The 15,764-nt window shown below is 43.0% G+C and overlaps 2 protein-coding genes across 2 annotated transcripts; both read left to right on the forward strand.

Moving 5' to 3' along the window:
- The first annotated feature begins 782 nt into the window (after window positions 1-782).
- Window positions 783-5,922, forward strand: LOC146259598 (scavenger receptor cysteine-rich type 1 protein M130-like). The gene is made up of 10 exons (XM_084670191.1): window positions 783-1,115; window positions 1,407-1,712; window positions 1,835-2,134; window positions 2,438-2,743; window positions 2,870-3,166; window positions 3,551-3,856; window positions 3,983-4,282; window positions 4,842-4,901; window positions 5,219-5,307; window positions 5,379-5,922. Exons 1-10 carry the CDS (start codon window positions 1,067-1,069, stop codon window positions 5,439-5,441), a joined length of 2,076 nt encoding a protein of 691 aa, XP_084526317.1. The 5' UTR covers window positions 783-1,066; the 3' UTR covers window positions 5,442-5,922.
- A 1,757-nt stretch (window positions 5,923-7,679) lies between these two features.
- On the forward strand, window positions 7,680-15,497 carry LOC146259599 (very long chain fatty acid elongase 6-like). The gene is made up of 4 exons (XM_084670192.1): window positions 7,680-7,981; window positions 9,803-9,934; window positions 11,253-11,404; window positions 12,049-15,497. The coding sequence occupies exons 1-4, from the start codon at window positions 7,887-7,889 to the stop codon at window positions 12,474-12,476; spliced, it is 807 nt and encodes a 268-aa protein (XP_084526318.1). The 5' UTR covers window positions 7,680-7,886; the 3' UTR covers window positions 12,477-15,497.
- The last annotated feature ends 267 nt before the right edge of the window (window positions 15,498-15,764 follow it).

Below are 15,764 nucleotides of genomic sequence, written 5' to 3' on the forward strand. Positions count from 1 at the left end.
AGTAAGAAGGAGAAGACCGGACGAAACAATGTCAGCTACAAAAGAGCATGTTTTGCAACATGAATCGTTAGCTGAGAAAAAGAATACAACTAAAAAGAAGTAATAATTTCCCAAGTCGATTCAAGGATCGCTGGATAAATTATTCAGCAAATGAGGTGGCTACGCAAGAACACGCGCAGGATATGACTATATAGCTGTCGGAATTATGGACAGTCCCCATGCGGGTTGAAAGTGATTGTTGCGCGTGCATCACGGTGTGTGTCAATAAGCAGAGCTTTTCATGATAAGTTGGCACAGGGCCTCCCACCCCCCCCCCCCCCCCCGGCTGAGAAAGGACAGGGCAAGAGAGAGAGTGACAGAAAGAGATACAGAGAAACAGAGAGAGATAGAGATACAGAGAAAGAGAGATATACAGAGAGAGAGAGATACAGAGAGAGAGAGACAGACAGTGTGAGAGATGGAGACAGAGAAAGACACAGAGAGAGAGATACAGAGAGATAGACAGAGAGACAGATGATTGGATTAATGAATGAACTAATTAATAAATAATGAAGTCATGTTGAAGTTCTTATCTCTCCTCAGGTCTCCAGGCTCCAGTCACTGATGAACCTCCAGTCACTGAAGAACCTCCAGGTTGGTAGAACATGAGCGTTCTACCATGACAACTAACTAGGCACTACTGGTTGTTGAGTCATAAAGCTATGTTTGTTGTGTCAGTCTAGGGAATCACAACTGTGTTTCTGGTGTGAAAAGGTTGGAGTTTGTTTCTGGACAGGACTGTACAGAGAGTCAGAGGACCTGACTGTCTCCTGTCTTTCCAGGTTCTGATTTGAGGTTGGTGGATGGAGATGGTCGCTGTGCTGGTAGAGTGGAGATCAAACACCAGGAAGAGTGGAGGCAACTTCACAGAGGCTATTACTGGAGCATAAGGCATGCAGCTATAGTGTGCAGACAGCTGGACTGTGGATCTGCTGTTTCAACACAAATTGATGTTGGTGATGTTCTTCCTGTATGGGAGTTTGAATCTGACTGTGCTGGGACTGAGTCTGGCCTGAGGGAGTGTGGAATGGTGTACAATGGGATGTCTAATCATGTAATGGATGTGATCTGCTCAGGTAATACACACGTTGTTATATTCACATAGTGATCTTGGTAGTCGAACATGACAGTGAATCACCGGACTACAAATTGTTATTTACATCTATTTAAGTGTTTCCTGGCTTTCTAAATTCAAAGATCTTTTCAAGAGATCCACAACATATAAAAAGATTGTTTCAATTGTATAAAATGAAAGTACATGATTCTTTCAGCCAACATGTTCACCAAACAATGAACATGTTTTAGACAACATGTTTATTGGTGCTTTATTATAGTCATGTCCTTACTGACCTTCTCTCTTCCTCCAGAGTCTGTGAGGCTTGTGGAGGGAGCTGGTTGGTGTTCTGGCAGAGTGGAGGTGAGGTCTGATCAGTCGTGGGTCTCAGTGTGTGAAGCTGACTTTGACAGGCTGGATGCAGAGGTGGTCTGTCGGCAGCTTGGCTGTGGGGCTCCTTCAGCCCTCCAGGGGGCGCTCTACGGAGAAGGGAAAGGTCCACTTTGGGATAAAGAGTTCCAGTGTGGAGGCAAGGAGTCCCGTCTCCTGGACTGTGACACCTCAGACTCAGCTAGAAACACCTGCTCACCTGGTAATGCTGTTGGACTCACTTGCTCAGGTACTGTACGAAAAAGTCTCTTAACATCAGTTTCTCATTCACAGAGAGATTGAGAAAGATGATGGCAATGTTTTGTTAGGATGTAGTGAGTCAGAGGACCTGACTGTCTCCTATCTCTCCAGGATCTGATGTGAGGTTGGTGGATGGAGGTAGTCGCTGTGCTGGTAGGGTGGAGATCAAACCCCAGGAAGAGTGGAGACAACTGTACAGTAGGTCTATCTGGAGCATTAAGCATGCAGCTGTAGTATGCAGACAGCTGGACTGTGGATCTGCTGTTTCAACAAGACATTATGATGGTGATAAAGATCGTGCGGCATGGGAGTTTGGATCTTACTGTGCTGGGACAGAGTCTGCTTTGAGGGAGTGTGGAGAACTGGGCAGAGGTTTACAGACATCAAATGTCTGGGAGGTGGTGTGCTCAGGTAATACAAACATCATGGCTCACTTGGTGAACTTGGTAGTCACACATGACTTATTCTAATACTCACAACGGATCTGTCAGTAGCCTACATTACCATTGACTACTTGCGTATATAAATGATCAATGTCTTCATGAGGGACTTCTTGGCTTGATATATTTAAGGATGGCCATCTGTTAGAAGATTCACCTCATGTTAAAGAGTATAGAACTGGATAAATGTACCGTTCATGGTTCTTTATGCCCATACATATTTATTGGTGCTTTATTATATTCATGACCTTACTGACCTTCTCTCTTCCTCCAGAGTCTGTGAGGCTTGTGGAGGGAGCTGGTTGGTGTTCTGGCAGAGTGGAGGTGAGGTCTGATCAGTCGTGGGTCTCAGTGTGTGAAGCTGACTTTGACAGGCTGGATGCAGAGGTGGTCTGTCGGCAGCTTGGCTGTGGGGCTCCTTCAGCCCTCCAGGGGGCGCTCTACGGAGAAGGGAAAGGTCCACTCTGGGATAAAGAGTTCCAGTGTGGAGGCAAGGAGTCCCGTCTCCTGGACTGTGACACCTCAGACTCAGCTAGAAACACCTGCTCACCTGGTAATGCTGTTGGACTCACCTGCTCAGGTACTCTACGAACAAGTTTGTCTCTAAACATCAGTTTCTCACTCACAGGGAGATTGAGAAAGATGAAGGCAATGTTTTGTTAGGATGCAGTGAGTCAGAGGACCTGACTGTTTCCTGTCTCTCCAGGATCTGATGTAAAGTTGGTGGGTGGAAATAGTCGTTGTGCTGGTACAGTGGAGATCAAACACCAAGATGAGTGGAGACAAATGTTCAGTTATACATGGGATATCAAGTATGCAGGTATAGTGTGCAGACAGCTGGACTGTGGATTTGCTGTTTCAACACAAATTCAATTTGGGGATGAATATCGTCCTGTGTGGGGGTTTGACTCTGACTGTGCTGGGACTGAGTCTGCACTGAGGGAGTGTGGAAAAATAAACGAACGTTTGCGCACTTCCCGTGTCCGGGAGGTGATCTGCTCAGGTAATACACACATCATGCTGTTACACTCACCTGGTGAGCAGGCACACACCTGTCTCAATATCTGTTCAGATCACAACAATAAATGACTTATTTAAAATGTTGTTAAAGGTTTACAACAGCCTACCGCCCCCTACAGGTGTATTCAGGAAAAAAAACACAATAAGCCAGTCATTGGCTGTCAGAACATTACCATAGATTACAGTCTATAAATACAATTGTTATTTTGGGGTTTTCTTGTTTTAATAAATTCAGTAATGAAGTATTGTCAAGAGATTAATCTTGTATAAACAATAATATGAATGGAACAAGTACTTTTATCAAGCACATACGTTTATTGGCGATTTTCTGTCTCCATGTCCTTACTAACCTTCTCTCTTCCTCCAGAGTCTGTGAGGCTTGTGGAGGGAGCTGGTCTGTGCTCTGGCAGAGTGGAGGTGAGGTCTGATCAGTCGTGGGTCTCAGTGTGTGAAGCTGATTTTGACAGGCTGGATGCAGAGGTGGTCTGTCGGGAGCTTGGCTGTGGGGCTCCTTCAGCCCTCCAGGGGGCGCTCTACGGAGAAGGGAAAGGTCCACTCTGGGATAAAGAGTTCCAGTGTGGAGGCAAGGAGTCCCGTCTCCTGGACTGTCACTCCTCAGAATCAGCTAGAAACACCTGCTCACCTGGTAATGCTGTTGGACTCACCTGCTCAGGTACTGTACGAAAAAGTTTGTCTCTTAACATCAGTTTCTCATTCACAGAGAGATTGAGAAAGATGAAGGCAATGTTTTGTTAGGATGTAGTGAGTCAGAGGACATGACTGTCTCCTATCTCTCCAGGTTCTAATGTGAGGTTGGTGGATGGAGGTAGTCGCTGTGCTGGTAGAGTGGAGATCAAACACCAGGAAGAGTGGAGACAACTGTCCACTGGGGTTTCCTGGATCATTGAGGATGCAGCTGTAGTATGCAGACAGCTGGACTGTGGATCTGCTGTTTCAGCAAGAGATTATTATGGTGATGAACATCATCCTGCATGGCATGTTGAATTTTTCTGTGCTGGGACTGAGTCTGCTCTGAGGGAGTGTGGACACGTGAAGAACAAATTAAACTCTTCATATGTCTCAGAAGTGGTCTGCTCAGGTAACACACACAATGTTGTCACATTCACCTGTGGATCTTGGTAGTCAAATCAAGTCACTATTTCTGTCAGTACATTCCAAGAAACTATACCTTCATAGAATGTTTCAAATGTTTCCAACAGACTATTGCCCCCTACAGGTGTAATACAGGTCCCCTACAGGAACCACTGCAGGTTTCATGTGACACTGTTGTACATGATTGCCATGCCAATGTTATGATCACAGCTAAATAAGAGAAGTGCTTCACCTGCTTTTTCTGTTTTCCCCTTCCACTTTCCCTTTGTTTGCAGATATCCTGTTCCAGCCTGGTATCTCCCTGTATTCCTCCATGCTAGGGGTCTCCCAGGGCCAGCAGCAGGGGCTGCGAGTGTTCAGGGACCACAGCTTCACCATCACCTGCTCCATCCAGCCACAGTACCAAGGAGGCTCCTTCCACCTCAACTTCACTGGCTCCAACACAACCCTGACACACATCCTCACAGCTGACAGTTACTCTGCCAACTTCCTGTTTCCTGCTGCAGACCACACCCACCAAGGGAACTACAGCTGTGTTTATGAAGTCTACGTTTTCTCTCATAACTTCACCTCTGAGAGTGAGCTCCTCTCTCTCACTGTTGCAGGTAAGTGAGAAAAGATTTTCAGAACCACAACCTGCAACGTTTAAGTCTGTCTTAAGGGTTACTCACACTTTTTTGGATAATAGTTGTGGTTGGTCTTAAGTGAATCTAACTGTCAGTCATATGAGCCTTGTGGTGATCTGGAGATAACCCCAGAATGTGTCAACAGCAGTCACCGAGGTTACTGGTCATCTCCACACTCTAAAAACAAGTGGCTGCACTTTAGACTGTACATGGAAGGTACAGGATGTGTCTTTACCTTGGTAGTTGATCTGATCTGATGATTATTTATTCCTTTATTCGCTGTGTTTCTGTTCCAGCCAATCCTCTGCCAGCTTTCATCATCAGAGTGGTGGTGGTGTTACTGACTCTTCTGACATCCAACACTGCCCTTTATCTGTACTTTAAGGTACTGTAGTTTGTTCGCAAGGGAAAATATTCCCTCCTCCCCCTTTTCTTGACTCTGTTGTGTCTCTCCAGACCCCCAGGAAACCTGCAGAGATGGGGAGCATAAAGCATGGTCTCCCTGCATTCCAGTGCTGAAGCTGGACCAGGAGAGAAGAGAGCAGCCCAGAGGATGGAGCAGGAGGAGAGTGCTGTGTAGACGCTGATCTGAAGTCAGTCATGGAGTCCTTGCCAATGGTGACTTACAGCACTGAGGGAAGCTAGTCGGATCCTGGATCTGCTAACGATACCGTAAAAAAAAAAGATTCTAATTCCTTTAGTTTTACACTTATTTTATGAATAAAGCTTGTTTTGTTTTGTACAACTTTTTCTTTGCTTATCAAAACATTTTAATGTGATAACAGGTCATTTTGTGATGATTGTTTTTATTGTAAATGTGTTTTATCGCAATTGTCATGGCAACAGCAGTTGAGTGTTTAATACTTCATTTTTTGTTCTTTGTTGATATTTTTCTTCTTTTTTTATAGTTATACAATTTTCGTTTTTTGGTTTGGAGTACGAGGGTTGGTGTGTTAAGAGGGCAAATAGTAATGAGGATTTGAATATGTTCTTCTGGACTCCTGACCATTTTAATAAATAAAGTTAAAATCAAGAACTAGTCAGTGTTTTAATTTCAAAACAGTCATTTACTCACCAGCAGTGGTTGCCTTGGAGACTCCTGTTGTGCTGTGCTGTGAAGATGTTGCAGTCCAGCATTTATCTTTTTCGTGCGGAGACTTAGTTTTTCTATTTTTTCGTCACTCCTTTTTTGTGTAGGCCTATTGAAATGTGTTATTTTTATGAACAGGACGAGGGGGGAGGGGGTGCAAACACACGTGAAATATCGTCGGGGGGGGGGGGGGGGGTGCTTTGTACGCAGCAACATTTTGGTTGGCCCCACCAAATCTCACTCCAAGATTTTTTTGAAAAGTTGGCAGCCCTGGAACGGTTAGTTTTCACCCGGTCCCTAACGCGACGCTGTAAAGTCGCGTTTTCCGAATGTGAGACGAATGTCGTATGTCGAATATGAAACAAACTTCACCTCGGTAAAGTTGTTAATTTCGTTACTTGTTGGCCGGGTGAGTGGAAGTAACCAGACCAAAGGGCAGTGAGAGTCCACTCTCCTCACATACTCGCAGCAGAGGCACTGGCCTAACGCCTGGAAGATGGCACACCACGATGCCTTGTTCTCACTTTCACAGCTTGTTTTTCACTTTGTCGTCAAACAGACCATTGTGCATTATTCCATGGGAACTCCTCTGTGAGCTATGCTTCTATGGGATGGATTCTAACGAGAATGACACACGTGACACACCTCTGTTATCAAATTTAGAGCGAACTCATATGCATTTGGAACACGCATTGTCAGTGTTGGATATCCATAACAGTTGCAATATTTTACTGATACTGTACTTTCATCATAGTGTATCCGTATCTAATAAATCACTTCAGTGTTTTGTCCAGCAGAGGGTGCCATTCTCATACGAGTGATTTTGCTGGGCTTGTGGGACGCTTTTATAGATAGGCTCATATGGTTGCAAACAATGTCTACAGGAATATTGACGGGGTAAAATATAGCCTGAGCAATTAAACTTAATCTGCTTGTGGGTTGAAAACGTTTGGATCCCTTGAATGTGGCTAAATGTAACATGACGATCATTAAAGTCCTTTTAGATTATGTTAAATTCTGGAATTGAGGTCCCGTTACAATGCGGCATAGGCTACCCAGAATTGTGGCACAAATGTGTGTATTTATGAGATTGTAAGCATAGGCTATCTACAAAACTCAAAATGGAATAGATATGTAGCTGACCCCAATCTGCCGAAATCATGCAGATTGCAGAACTTTCAACGATTGAATGTCCACGCGCACATATGCTGATCACTGCTACGCAAGAAACAACTCATTGCCCTTTTGCACACAATCAGAGAGCAATATAAACGATGTTGCCTAATCGTAGACATCGTAGAATTGCCTACCACTGGTGACTAACCTGTGACGTAACTTTTAAATATTGCATCGTCAAGTAGTTCAGTCAACTCTATAGCCTATTTGTGCACACTTGTTCTTCAATGAAAGTCCACTAATATTGTTGGCATTCAATAGACTGGATGACTGCTCAGTTAATTAGGCCGCCTAACTCAGTTCATTCAGAGGATGTAGGGCAACTCAACACTTTGTAATTGTGTAGGGGGGGGGGGTTCTTTTAACTATCTTCACATTTAAGGTAGACGAGTGATCAAAATATAATTAATCTGTAAACTATGACAGCTATACACGCCCGATTGAAGCCCCGCCTCCTCCATGCTCTTTCAATCCGTGGGAGCTAGAGGACGTGCTCGCACAGACGCACACGGCTACTGTGCGTGAGAGACCGGGAAGTGCATATTCTATCGCATCCTTTCTTTGCATCGAACTACAGGCAACAGAATTCGTCTGATATTTGAATAGGCAGATGATTTTTACGATTGGCAGTTTTGTGTATTTTTTACCAAAAATATATAGTGTGAGTGTATAACAGAAAAACAAAAATTGATACAATAATGAACGAGACTGAGCACCAAACCCCGCTAGAAGAGTACGATTTCGAGCGAAGGTTCGATGAAAGAGTCGCTCTGGAATGGATGCAAGAAAACTGGTGAGTATTCTGTTTAATTTAAAGCATCTGGATGAAGTATGATTCCGGTGATTTTTCACCTTGGCCGAAAATGTGGAGTGGACCGATCTACAATGCAATGATGTGGTTGTTACGCCATGCGGACGGACATTAGTTCAAACAATGAATGCGAAACTGTTACATTTGTAATCCGCTGGTAACATTAGTGAACGTGCAGTTTTAGGTAATAGTAGCAATTTTATAAATCTATAATATTATCCTCCCGCCCCTTTCCAAATGCCCTTGAGGATGCATGATATGACCGCCTGAACTTCTCCTCACTGTTCTTATGTTTAACCGGCATTTTATGATAGTGTTCACATAATGACCGTTACTTATTTGAAAAGCAGAGGCCTGTTTTACGTTACATCGTGCCTGCATTACGTCGATTAGGCTTTACTGGTTACATGCAGTATATGCTATAGAGAATCTTTAGGCTGTCGCGAAAGCCTATTGGTGTCTGGAAATTCTACGTTCTTTGTTGTTTTAGAAACGGTTTAAAATGCTTTTGGTACATCATGTGCTGTTAAGTTAACATCGTGTTCTTCGAATTCACACGTTTAAATTACAAGCTCCAAAAGCCTCGCCTAGTGTCCGATGAGAGAACTATGTGAACAAGAGGAGGGCATTTTCTGTCCTGTAAAAATGGGCCATGAAAAATCATGTCAGACTACATTTTTGCAAAGAGGTGCATTTCGCACCTCCATGAAGTTTAGACTGGTTTTGTCAAAGCAAGCTGATTTGAGAATGTTACCCTGGCATTGAGTTCTTCTGTTGCCTACATTTACTCCCGGGAGGTTTGGTACCAGAGTATAGCAGATCAAGATCACAGCAACTGCAACATGCCAGAACACAGATGCTTTGCTTGCAGGTGACACCTTACTCCCTGATTCTGTGATTAATGGGCTAGACCTGCTTCAGCATTACCCCTGCTAATTAGTGAAGCAACCTGAAAAGGCACATTTCTGCTCTCAAGGGACATTCTCCTCTCAGATACCTCAACCATCCTCCTGCTGCTATGTCTCGCTTCTCCATCTAAGAAGGGGACAAGGAGATTTAGAATAGAGGGGAGAGAATGGGGGGGTTTCTTTGGGCCTACAACTCCCTGTGTTTTTCTTACCTGCCATCCTCATTGTTCATCCTATCTCTCTAGGATATCTTGAGTTTATGGAAAATGAACGTTTTTGTGCATTGTTTACCATGTTTGATGTGTTATCTAGTCAGAGCTTCCATCTTGTGAAAGCGTCTCGATTTGTGCTGCAAATGACCATCTCAAGCTCTTGGCTGAATTGGGTCAAGCAACATCTTGTCAGATTAGTTTTATATTGTTCATTCGGTCAATTGGATTAGTGGACGCCTCACTGATTTTTGCAGCCATCTTTGCTTGAGGGCCTTTCATACATGTTTGTACAGGAAGTGAGAATCGGCTCTCATTGCCACCAGCTGTTTCAGAATGCTATGATACAGATGTTTACAAGCCAGATGCCTGTAGGTTGTGAATGGTCCGTGTGTCAACTTTTAATCTCTGTTAACCCTCCACCATAATTACGAACGAGAAAGACTGTAATAAAGAAGCTGCCAGGAGTCATGGTGGTCTAGAGATCACTCTGCTGAGCCCATCGCTACGGTCCACTCCTGGTCTCTGTTTGCTAACCTTGTATAACATAATCTGTATAAAGACAGCAGTGTAGCCATCCATGTAGTCATCATAAGATTTATCTGTAGACTGTCAGTCAGAATGAGTGAAAAACTGGTTTGGTCATATATAACAATGTGCACTCTGTTGATTGTTATTCCTGATAGGAGCAAGTCGTTCATGTTCTGTGGCCTGTATGCTGCCCTCATCTTTGGGGGCCAACACTTCATGAGGGAGAGGCCCAAACTTAACCTGCGCTGGCTCCTTGTGCTTTGGTCATTCAGTCTTGCCATCTTCAGGTGAGTGACAGATGGACACACTTATGAACAGTTCTGTTTAGTTCTACTACACAGTATGAAAACTATATATGAACATTGTTGTGGTGTGTGTACAGTTGGTCTTGTTGGCAGAAGGGTGCAGAAAACTTTTTCCCTTAAACATTTCCAGGAAGTAATTTTATGGCTATGTTTTAACTGACAATCTTGTTCTACAGAGGCATAAATAAACATCACTGCAAAATGTAAAGATGTATATCTAAGTAGAAGATATTGTTGGGAGGGTTAATGTACTGTGAAACTTCACCTACGTGACGGAATGTTCTGGCAAAGACCAAGTAGAACTTGAATTACATTCCTCTCTGGATTGGTTAGCAGTGTTGTGTACACAAAGGAAGGCCCAAGTTAAGCATGTATCTATAGTTAGTTTGATGACAGTGCATCCTGCTTACTTATCTTAATAGGAAATGTGGACTATTACTTTAATACTGTTTCATGTAGGCCCTGTATTATTTTATCGAAAGACACCCATGACACACCCATGTGAACCCAAAGCGTAACACAGAATGTTTATGTAATCCAGATTCCAATCCTTCTATTATCCTCTGTTTGGCATCATTGTCCATTGAACGTGCATGCACAGCATGCAAAGCTAACGTGTTGAACACAGTTGGGCTTGCCTGCCCCAGGTGAGCCTGTCATGTCTCAGGTACAATCTCAAGTACAATCCTGGGACAGTCGACGCCCCCTGCTGACCCTCTAATCCTAATCCCATACAAGTGGGTGTGATTTGCCCTCTCAATCCCAGGGCTAAATGGAAAAGACAGCGTGTGCACCCCTGAAAACCCCTTTAATCCATGTGCTCATTACTCTCCCAGTGCCTAGTGCCCACCACACATTGTATGTCTCATTCCAATTTATGGATCTTGTTTCTTGCAGAGTGACTGTGCAGGTTTTGGTGTATGTAGTTCAGCGTTTACTTCAGCTACTTCTCACTTTTCTCTGAGGTGTTGATTTTCATGAGTTGCATGGAAACGACTTTCTGGAATTTCACTGGATCAATTTCATACTGGGCTTGTGGTTTTATTGTTTTCTATAATGTAGGGGAGCTTTAAAAGCACCCTGTAAGAGCCTGTTGGGTGCATCAGAAATAGTGTGCCCTGCTCCACACCCTGTTTGAGTGTGACATAGTGCTGAACATCTTGTTCTGTAAACTGAACCTGAACTCGATTCTTATCTTCATCAGCATTTCTTTATCAACATTGGGGGTTTTAGTGATGGGTATTGATATGAGTAAAAAAAGGGCTACTGTGAATATACTCTTATGGTCTTTATTCCTCAGTATCATCGGCGCGCTCAGGACTGGTTGGTACATGCTCTATGTCCTCACCACCAGCGGTTTCAGAGAGTCGGTGTGTGACATCAGCTTCTACAGCGCCCCCGTCAGCAAGTTTTGGGCCTATGCCTTCGTCCTCAGCAAGGCTCCTGAACTGGGTAAGACTGCATTAAACATAAGGCCTGAAAGCGGGTGACGTGGAATGGACTTTGTCATTGTTTAAGTAAGGCGACCAAATCGGGGGTAGGGTTACATGGATTGGACTTTGTCATTGTTTAATTAAGGGGACCAATCGGGGATAAGATGAGATGAATTCTACTGGAGCGCTTCCTTTACATTGGTCAGTGGAGAGACCTATTATCCCCACAGCTTTGCTTCTGCATGTTGATTCTCTCTCTCTCTTCCTGCTCAAGAATCTAGCTACTACATGCTACCCTGCCTCAGTCAGACAGGGTTTACGTTAGTCCTGATAACTGGAGGAAGACTGCTTAGGTTGTAAAATGAGTCCAGGGATTGACTAATCTCTTGAGCAATAGACAGGAGGGACATCAATGACCTCATACTGCATGGATTGGCATTTAATAATTGGAAATTGGCAACATATTGTTAATAATTGGAATATTGTGTCATATAGTTGTTAAAGTGGGATTTTGGAAATACTGTGGGATGTCTTGGTATGTGTGAGAGAGAGAGAGAGAGAGAGAGAGAGAGAGAGAGAGAATGAACATGTTCTAGTAGTCTGTAATGAAAGTGGAGAGAGAGTGCCACCGTTTTGAGTCATCTCCCCTGTGCTCATTCCCAGGCGACACCGTGTTCATCGTGCTCCGCAAGCAGCGCCTCATCTTCCTCCACTGGTACCACCACATCACTGTGCTAGTCTACTCCTGGTACTCCTACAAGGACCAGGTGGCCGGCGGGGGCTGGTTCATGACCATGAACTACGTGGTGCACTCGCTTATGTACACCTACTATGCTGCTCGGGCTGCCAGGATGCGAGTCCCCCGTCCTTGTGCCATGGTCATCACCGCCACCCAGATCATGCAGATGGTGATGGGTCTGGCTGTCCTAGGCCTGGTCTACCACTGGAAGCACGAGGTTCGCTGCCCATCCTACCTGGACAACATTGTGTGGGGCTCGCTTATGTACCTTAGCTACCTGGTACTCTTTGCTTCCTTCTTCTACAAGTCCTACCTCAAGGGCTCAGTGGACAAGGGGTCCAAGGGCGAGTAGGACAAAGGAGGCTAGCTGGTACACTTGGCAGTCATATTAGAGTGTGTGCCAAAGTAGAGAAGACCACGTTGTGCCATGGATGTGTGAGCTACAACTGGTTAAGCTGGTTGCTGGGTCCACAACGTCAATTGTGAAGAGCCAATTTTATTTCACCCAACTTTATATAGCTGTCTGTAGATCAATTAGTGTAAAGTCTAGATCCGGTACCATTGATGAACAAGGTACACAATTGTGGTAGATAGTGGACCGAGAAACCAGTGCATGGTCAGCACACTGTAATATGGTATCCAATGAAAGTGGAGTAGACACTGAGAGAATGAGAGAATGAAGGAGATGGAGTTGGTTTTACATATGACTAATCTACTACTCGCTTCACGGGATTTCTTGGCTTCATTAATTATTCTCTTAACCAGCATCATACCTATGTGAAAAATAATAGCCACATGTGGGCTAAAGATTTGTCAAGGTCAGTTTACAACTGTGATGCAGTATGCATTGTTGGAAAGGCTTGGTTCTAGTACATTTGACATAAAACATTCTAAATTCAAATGATCTGTTAAGCCCAACCTGGAGGACTGTGTTTTAGACCTAGCACATGTCTAGACTAGCACTCAAAGCATAATTATTATACGATTTGGTTTATCATCAGGGAATACATTTATAATGCACTGCATGATCAAAGGATGATTTTTGCATATGCACTTTGGTTTGCAGTTCACAGATCACTAATCTGATAAAGACTTCGCCCAAGCTCCACCTGTCAGACATCTGTCCTCCACTAATCAAGTCATGCCGGCTTACTCTGCAAGTAAGCATAATTATTGTTCATCACAAGGGTCTATTGTTGGGTATTACCTCAAGAAGTCAACTAAATGCACGTATTTAATGTGTCGCAATGCACAGTTTTAGACAAGACAGTAGTTTAAGGTAAAAGATTGCATAAAACCAATGAAGATCATGCTTAGTTACAGTACTGTGGCATGAACACTACCGACACCTTAACACTTTTTTGAAGTGATATTATCTCAGTGACACACTGTCTGGACCTCCCTAGATGAACACATTCCTCAATCAGCAGCCGTCCACTTTCGAATATCTATCTGGAGACATTGACAGTAACGTGCTTGCAAATTAAGCACATTAATGGCTCAACATCTCCTGCACCCCCCTCTCTTCCCCTTCCACCCTCAGATCACGTTCACCATTTTGTCCTCCTCACCCCTTTGGGAAAATGTACAGTATCTCGTCCATGCTGCTTATACTGTATGTATTTTGACCTTTGTCCTTGATTCACAGGCATTCTCACATGTGTAGATAAGCAGGTAATCTTGATTAGCCCAACCCAAACCAGTCTACGACATCCTTCTGATGACTGAATGGAATTCTGGTTACATACTGAACTCTTACGTTACCTTATGTGCTATTACAGACCTGATGAAGGTAAACAAGCTATTAGGGTTGATATTGGGATGTTTGCCTCATGTTGTACTCATGCTGCTATGAAATGAGACACAAGTAAATTTAAAAGGTTAGAGAGGATAGTGGTGCACAGAAGGGAGGGACACCCTAAACAATGTGTCCATTGTAAATAATATTTCTTAAGAATCTATTTATTTTCTTAAAGTCTAAAGTGTCAGTCTTTTAGGTGTGCCAGTAAGTTGGGGGACTAAGCAGAGGCCTGTCTGTTGTCCATTGTGCAGATTGAGTCCATTCTTTTACATCTCAATGCACTGTGTTAATTTGCAACTATTTCTACCCATGGTAATTCAAGGGTAAGAATTCTGGTATCTTGTTGTCAAAGGGAAAACTAACAAGGGTCTAAACCACGATTGTGGTTAGGCTTGCAGTGTTGTTGAACGCGTATTTGAGTCTGTCTGACTCGCCTGTATTAAAACACGTTATGTATCGGTATGAAACCTTATTTGACATGTAAGAGCAGCCAAGCACTTCTATTGAGCCCAAATAACCAAGTTGTGTTGGTAGGTGAATAATGTTTTTTGGCGCTAGTTATCTAAATAGGCATTTACCCAATCTCTAAACAGGCAAACACCCTTAAGCAACAAAACAGCTTGAATCATATTTGATGAAGAAGTGTTTTTATATGGGCCTAAGTCAAGATGTTCCAAGAAAGCTTGGTCTGGACACAGTTGAAGAGTTTGCTGTTTGTCAGCAAATAACTAGTGAGATGTCCCCCTGAGCAGCTTGTGTGTGTATTATTTGTGTGGTTGTAGAGCAGCTGTGTAGTTATCTCTCTTACCTGTTGTGTCTTTGTCCCATGTGCTTTACATGTGTGTTTATAGAGGTTGAATCCCTTTTCTGATTCATTCGGCGTTCAGATTTTCTGACGGGTAACTACCAACTGGCCATATTTTACATAACAGTATGGGACACTTGCCTTCATAAGTGCTAAGACAGTTTGTTACTGTAGCCTCTATCTACAACTGACAGTTGTCAGTTACTTCACTTGTGCTTATACCTGTTATTACAGTGTTTCCAGTATGGGGTTAACCATGCTCTTATGAATACTGTACACATGTACACACTTGTAACACATGTATCATTGCAAAAGTAGTCTGTAGTGCTAAGTGATGTATATAATTGTAATTAATTATTAGACAACACATAGTGTAAACCTGCAAATAAAACATGCTATAAAAATGTATCAATATATGACATGACACACTTTGTCCAATCCTACACATTGAAACAGATTATTGGATTTTTGATTTTAACAATTATTGATCCTACAATGCAGGGAAATGAATGAAAACTAAATGTAAGCACTTGTAATGAATTAATTTGTTTGCCAAATGATGCTTCTGCAATGTTCTACTCTGTTGGGTAAATGTAAGCACATTTGCATTAGTTTGTTATCTTAGCTGATGTAGAAGGTGTCTTGAATACACCCTCAGTGAGTTTCTGTCTTGTGTCAACTATGGAAGGAAAATAAACTGGTTAAGGGCTTTGATGTTTAAATGTCATTTAAAATGTTCTAACAATAAATAGATTTCTGTTTGAAAATTTACTCATCTTTGTAGAAATGTCATGCATCCATGTGTTGTTTGACACCATACTGCACACAAGGAAAATTACAACTGAAGTATTGTCAACCTACTCTTCTGGAATTAGTTACTTTTATAAGATTTATTGCATTACGTTACAAATGCAGTCTAAAATCCACTCACTAAATAGAAACAATAGTATACTACAGCATATCCAATTGTTGACTTCATAACCCACTTACATCCCCTCAAACCGCCTACTGTAATTGTTTGAAATATTTTGACT

Source organism: Hypomesus nipponensis, chromosome 13 (genome assembly GCF_054491055.1).
Source record: "Hypomesus nipponensis isolate SF chromosome 13, ASM5449105v1, whole genome shotgun sequence".
Taxonomy (NCBI): domain Eukaryota; kingdom Metazoa; phylum Chordata; class Actinopteri; order Osmeriformes; family Osmeridae; genus Hypomesus; species Hypomesus nipponensis.